The 7,515-nt window shown below is 39.4% G+C and overlaps 1 protein-coding gene across 1 annotated transcript in view; it reads left to right on the forward strand.

The window, feature by feature from the left end:
• The window catches only part of Pth2r (parathyroid hormone 2 receptor), an 86,589-nt gene that overhangs the window by 28,164 nt on the left and 50,910 nt on the right, over positions 1–7,515 (forward strand). Inside the window, 2 exon segments of the mRNA XM_021198532.1 lie at positions 180–295; positions 6,352–6,449. Coding sequence (XP_021054191.1) covers positions 180–295; positions 6,352–6,449 — 214 coding nt within the window.

Here is a 7,515-nt window from a genome sequence, read left to right on the forward strand (position 1 = left end):
TTTTCCACTGGATGGTTTTAGCTCCCTTGTCAAAGATCAAGTGACCATAGGTGTGTGGATTCATTTCTGGATCTTCAATTCTATTCCATTGATCTACTCAGACATTTACTCTTGTCTTTGATGTTTAATGACAGACTTGTGGGGAACTTGCAGTCTCAGTGACTTCCTTGTCTTTTCAGGAGTTGCTTTCCGGCACTGCACCCGCAATGGGACGTGGGATTTTATTCATGGCTCAAATCAAACCTGGGCTAACTATTCAGACTGCTTTCTGCAGCCTGATATCAACATAGGAAAGGTAATGATGTGTCTGTATTTGTGAATCCCCAAGGAGAACAGAATGATGCTTTTACACAAGTTTTGCTTTTCAGCCATTATATCCAAAATCCTTCTTATTTAATGACATGAAGATCATGAAAGTTAAAATCTCTACTAGAATCCTTTCAGATGTGCTTGAACCTTTCTGCTGTTTTCCTTATGTTAGAGTTATCTGACACGCATGCATGTGCATGCACACACACGCACACACACACACAACCACACACGCTGTTTATTATATTACCTTATTATATTATATTATTCTATATCATGTTATAGTGAATAATATACAAATAGGTAGTGAGCAAGGTGATTCATGATTCATTCTTAATTAGCTATGAGTGGCCAATCCCACCTCACTCTATTCTGAAGGATCTTTTCATTTTAGTGAAGTGTGTTCCATCTCAGAAGATTGCCCCTGATGGTTTCATTTTAGGTGACAAATCAGAGTTGTGAAATTATACTGAGCAAGGGTCAGGATTATAGGCCTTCCAGAACAATACCGTCATTGCACAGATGTGAGTCAACTGTGACTCAGTAGAACAGTGTGGGCCCAGGAGACAGTTTGCTGATGGCAGGGTTGAGGGCCAAGCTACAGTGTCTTAGTTTCCTATTAGAGTGATTTAGGGCAACAACCATGCATTAATGGTAAAACATTACATTTGGTGGTTTAAACATCACCAATAAATTCCAATCCCTTACAGCTGATGAGCAGAAGTGTGTGGTGACACATGCCTATGATGCTGGGGATGCCTGTTATAAGTTGTCATAAGTTGCTGTACAAGACCAGGCTGTTATGCAGAAGCTCTGTTAGGAGAAAGCACCATCGAGGGGAAGTGTTTGAGATGAAGGATTCCTGGTCAGTTCTGTGCAAATAGAGCTTCCTTTCTTCTGTTCTATGAGAGCCACCACCCCAGGGGGCACTTTGGTGATTTCAACCTTTAGTTTTGTATTTCTAGGTTGAAAATTTCGAAACAGGCAATGTGAGATTGCCACATATTTAACAAGGCAACACATGCTGACACTGAGGTGATTAATATGAGATACTACAGAAATCATTTCAGCCCTTGACAGGAAAAAAAAAAAAACCCCTATCACAAATAACTAAAGGTAAAACAACCAATCGGGTAGCTAGTGATGCTTTTAAAATGCAGATACAAGGACTTGAGTGAGAAAGCAAAGCAAAGCCATCTGTCACCCTGACGAGTTGTGTGCCTGTGCTCGGCTTTCCCTGTGGATGAAGCAATGACAAAGGCCTACCTCTCACAGTTCTTACATGGCCATCCATCACATGGCTCTATTTCCTCAGAGCTCCAATCTTTCAACCCTTCCTTGTGAATAGTTCTTACATGGCCATTCATTGATGATATGGCTTTATATATGCAGACCTCTAATCTTTCGACCATTCCTTGTGATTACAGTGTATTTGAAGAGGTACAATAGTGAAGGATATTTAAGGAAAATAGATAAATACTATTTTCCCCAATTTTCATGTGTACATGCATGTGTGTGTGTGTTTGTGTATGTGTGTGTGATGTGCATGCTTTTTTGTGCATGTGTGTATTTGTGTGCCTATGCATGTGGAGTCCTGAGGTAGGTTTTGAGGTACATCCCCAGTCATTCACCCACTTTCTTCATTGAGGCTAGTTCTCTCAGTCAAACCTAATGCTCACTCACTCAGGGCTTTAGGGATCCAAACTCTGGTTCTTGCCCAGCAAATGCTTCAAACATGGGATCATCCTACAGTCTCCAGATGTATATTCTATTTCATATGAAAATCACTTGAGTTTATTAAGAGGTAAAGAGTATTGTGAGCATTAAGCAGTTATATTTATTTAATAAAAATTGCAGAAGACTTGGGTAGAAAGAAAGCTCAATGGCTAAAGGTCTTGGTTCATGACCATATATGTTGGATCTCCAGCACCCATGGAAAAGCTGGAGGCAGCAGGATGTGTCTATATCCCAAGTGCTGTGGACTGGAGACAAGTGGATCCTTGGATCCTTGGTGCTTGCTGGTCAATCCACTGTTGCCCAAATGGTGAGCTCTAGGTTCAGATTATATCAGAAAATTGCATTATGACATTAGACAGAGCTTGGGGAAATCTTGTGGAAGAGGAGAAGGAAGGATTGGAGGAGCCAGAGAGGTCAAAGACACCCTAAGAAAACCTACAGAATCAACTAACCTGGGCTCATAGTGGCTCACTGAGACTGAACCACAAGCAGAGACACTCATGGGACAGATCCAGTGTCCTTTGACTCTGTTGTCTGCCTTTGGATCCCTTTCCCCCAACTGGGCTGCCTTGTCTAGCCTTAATAGAAGATGCACCTAGTCCTACTGCAACCTGATATGTCAAGGTGGGTTGATCCATGGGAGGCCTATGAGGAGGAAAGGGAGGGAGGATGGGGGAGGGGAGAGGAGAAGAGGAACTGGGAGGAGAAGAAGGAGGGGAACCTGTGGATTGGGATGTAAAGTAAATTGATTAGTTAATGAAAAAATTTCTAAAGAACAAGTTTAATTAACAAAAGAATAATTAAACTTAATTGTTTGAAAAATAGAATGCAAGAAAAACTCCCAATACCGACCTCTGACATCCATAAAAACATGCAGTGGTTAGCTAACCCCATTCGAGCCTGGTGTATTAAACAGTTGCTTTTTATAGAAAGTATCATGTAAGCTATCTCTTGCCTAATAGCTATATCCAACTTAGAATGCAATTTAGCAATTTATATTAAACACTCAAAGGTCTGTCCTGAATGTAGCTTCTCTGTTATCACTAAAAGGTGCAGTCTCACAGCGGATTACCTGGTCTCCTTGCTCTTAAAATCTGTCTGCTCCCTCTTCCATATTTTGTGAGCTTTAGGTGCAGATGTTTTATTTGGGAATCACATGGTTGAGTAAACAGAACTGGAACAATTCCAACACCAGCTGACATGTCAATGTAGATGGGGAAATCTCCTGGGACCCCACTCTTAGATAAAGAGTGAAAGCAATTAATAACTGATGAGAGAGGGAGAGGGAGGGGTAATCTTCCTCAGGGGTGACTGGCAATCCCATACCAGATGGGTAGCCCTAGAAACATACTGAATCGACTCAGCAGATTCTCTCTCTCTCTCTCTCTCTCTCTGTGCTTATTCATTTCTTTGTATATGTAACAACAATGTTTAAAGAAGAGTGAGCTGTGAATTTCAGGGGGAAATGGGAAGAATATGAGACAGGAGAGGAAGGGGGTAAATGATGTAACTGTATTTTAATTAAAATTTAAAAAAGTAGAGAGAGAAACAAAATCTCAAAGGGCCATACTCACAATCTCACTTCCAAGATCGATGATAAAGATTTGAGTAGGGAAGTTGGTTTGACAAAAAAAAATCTTCATCAGTTAGTTGTTGTAATGTATAGTATGAGTAACTTAAATGGTACTCCAAATCAATAGTTTGTAGAAATATATCAGTACAAGCAATGGGTAATCTTCTTTTGTTAAGAAATGACCCCTGGGGCCATTTATCTGTGGGTCTGTGGCAGAAGGAAGAAAGCAGGCCACAGGAAAGAAAGTAGGAAAGGATGACAGCATTCAAACCAACTTTTAACAGGCAGGAACCAGCATAACGGCTCAGAGTTCCGGGGACTAAGCCCTTGGGGCCTTTACCACGTGGAGCATCGAAACTTGCCAAAGGCTGGGGCAGTGACAGATATGAAGAGAAGTCTCTCCAGACACACACAGGGCTGACACAGAGAAAAGGTGTAAGGTATCTGAAGTCATGGGGGCAGAGCACAGGAAGTGAGAAGGTCCCTTGGGGCACATGAAACTCTCATCAGGTATATGATGACTGTGTAGCAAGCAGGCAGGTCACAGGAAGAAACCCTCTCTGGTCACACATACAGGACTCCTTGAGCACAAGACTGCAGCCTGACAAAGGAGCTGAGAAAGGTTTTTATATGAAGCCAGATGGCTGGCTGAAGAGTGTCTCACAGCAGCAGGTGGAGAAAAGCCCCTGAGATGCAGAAAGAGTATGAGGGTGATGTCTTCCACTTATTTTAACTCTGGACTTAGATAATAAAAGGCAGCATATACATTGGAAAAGAAGTAAGTTTGCTTGTAATTGTAGATGATATAATCTTATAGAAAAACCACAGAATCCAAAGAAGAAAACTACTAGAGCTAATGAATAAATTCAGTAATGTTTCAGCCCCCCCCCCATCTTCACACTAACTGAGGGTTTACCTACATTGATAAATTACCCAAAAAGAGCAACAAGAAAATAATCTCATTTCTGTTTACCACATGACATGAAATAATTAGAGATAAATTATAAATTACACAGGGGAGTTTAAGAACTGTACACTGAAACTATAAAATGCTAATAGAAGAAATTCAGGTTACAGATAGGTAGAAAAGTAGCCAATATTCATGGATTAAATGAATTAATATTATTAAAATACCCATAATAACCAAATTGATCTACAGATTTAACTAGTTCTTATGAAATTTTCAGTGACTTATCTTTTTACAGAAATGGATGAAACTATTCTAAAATCTGTATAACCTCTCAAAGGAGCACAAATAGCTGAAACTATTTTGAGTGATAACAAAGCTAAAATAGTCACATTTTCTGACTTCAAGATGCATCGCAAAACTTAATAACCAGGGCTGCATGATATTGATATTTTAAAATATGAAATACTGTATATTATTGATAAGAAACTCACCTGAATATAATTATATTCATATACATATATATATATATATATATATATACACACACATATATGCTATGAACATCTCATGGATATTACTCAACAATAGGAAAAAAATCAAATTAGTGATGGAAGTAACAACTTGGATGTACCTTCAAGGACTCTGCGGTTAGTCTTTTAAAGTCTCAATTGGTTTACATAATGACATAGAAGACAAAATTGTATGATGGAAAACAGAGATTCACAGTTGCCCGGTAATTGAATGCTGGGGAAGAGGAGGGTAAACATGGCCATGTATGAGTAGGACCTTTGCACTGATGGATGTTGTCCGTGTCTTGAGTTTAGTGTTAGCTATAAAAATCTTCACATGTAAAGGGTAGATCCCGCTCATCTCACGCTGCAGGATCTCCATGACACAGGGCAACAACAAGATAACCAGAAGGGTCAGTGAGGATCTAGTGTTGATGGGTTGGCAGAAGCCAGAGGCCTCCAACCAGACCAATGACTCATCGCAATGAACATTTGCAAGAGAAGATGTGTGGACAGAAAGATGTACTGTGGGACACACTGGGACACAGTTCAGTTCCCACGATGAGATGCTTTGTGTTTCCTAAGCTTTGTTTTTGTTTCTTGTTTTGATTTTTGGTTTGTGTGTTTTTTAGTTTCTTTTGAGGGGGAAGTCGTGAGGGTAGAGATGAGTGGGACTGGGGTGCAGGGTGTGAAGCTCACAAAGAATCAATAAAAAGTTGAAAAAAATGTAAGAGTTTTCATGTGTGATAGCATTGTATATGATACCATTTAGTACACTGCAATTGTACTGAATTCTTGGTTTTACATCTTAGTTATGATAATTTTAGATATAACACTAAAGGATAATTGATGGAGGGCACATGAATTTCCTTTTACCGTGTTTTTCATTTTCTGTGATTCTACCATTTTACATAAAAAAAAATTAAAAGGAAACGAAGTATAAAAACATGTAACAGTATTGAAGATTATGAAACACAGTTTGTTGACAACAGAGCATACATTTATAATTTTTAAGCCTAAGAACACTCTGGAAGAATATGAAGTGTGAACAGAGAAAGCTAATTTGTAGTGACAGAACTTGACATTGCGGTTGTGTGTGGGTGGACAGCGGGTGTCTTTTTTTACTAGCAAGGGGTTTGAATGAACTTGGTGTGTCAAAATATGTCAAGTAGCTTGTCTTAGATTTGCCCATTTTACTGCATGTAAATTACAGCCCATTAAAGCTAGAGAGAACCAGCCACAATATTCCAAATATGATGTAATTGTTTTCAACCATTTTCTTTTACATGTGTTGACTGTCTCTTCTCTGATAGCAGGAGTTCTTTGAAAGCCTCTACATCCTGTACACTGTCGGCTACTCCATCTCTTTTGGCTCCTTGGCTGTAGCCATTCTCATTATTGGCTACTTCAGGTGAGTAGTTGCTGTAGCTTTCTCCCAGAAGGAGTTCTGATGTCCGTTTGTAGAGCACATCCACTGTATACAATCTGTGGTCTCTAACTTTTCCCTATAGAAATTTGTTCTCTGTGAGAGGGTCTCATGTAGCCCAGGCTGGCCTCAGACTCACTGTGTGGCTAATGATGATCTGGTCCTAATCCTGCATGCCTGCACCAACGCTGTGCTGGCATTGTAGTCTAAACACTGTACTTGGTTTATATGGTCCTTGGGACTGGATACTAGGGCTTCATGAATGTTCTGCAAGCAGTCGACCAACTGAACAAGATCCCGGCGCCAACCTCTCATTTTAGCTTGTGTAAGAATTTTAGGGAAACCTATTGCTAATTGTCTTTGACAATTCATTTTCACATTTTCTAAAATCTGAAAGCATTGAGTGTGAAGCCTTTATGCTAATATATCTTTATCTTGATCTATTGGTTTGCAAAGTGGTTGGTACTGCATGCAATTTAACAAAAATATTCATTCATGGTAGAATGACTCATTTTCCCAAATTACTTTGATACTATTATATGCAAGTATGTTCTGAATTCTTTGATATCAGCCCAGAAAACAGCATAACATTTGTGACCAACAAAATTCTATATAATTTAAATTGACACAAAATTGTGACCAACAAAGTTGAACTACACCAGAGAACCATAGGATGTTTATACTACCATAAACACAGTCGGCTGTAAGTCCAGAAATTGATGAAAGAAGTAGTAGATGATACTCTAAGTGCCCCAAAGGAGCACACAGTGATTTGCACAATGTGAACTAGGGTGTAATAGTTTTGGAGGGTAGAAATGGGAGAAGGAAGGTCTCCTATTGAGACCTCAGTCATACCTAAGTATAAGATGTAAGCAAAGAACAGACAGGGTAGGAATAATACAATCAAGTCTAAGACAAGAAATCTTGGGTTATCTGAGAACTCAGAATTTCTTTTCATTTAGTGAACATGTAACAGACTCTTACTGATGAAATCAAAGTTAAGAGAAGAGTGGAGAGAGAGAGAGAGAGAGAGAGAGAGAGAGAGAGAGAG

This window comes from Mus pahari, chromosome 5, assembly GCF_900095145.1.
Source record: "Mus pahari chromosome 5, PAHARI_EIJ_v1.1, whole genome shotgun sequence".
Classification (NCBI taxonomy): Eukaryota; Metazoa; Chordata; class Mammalia; order Rodentia; family Muridae; genus Mus; species Mus pahari.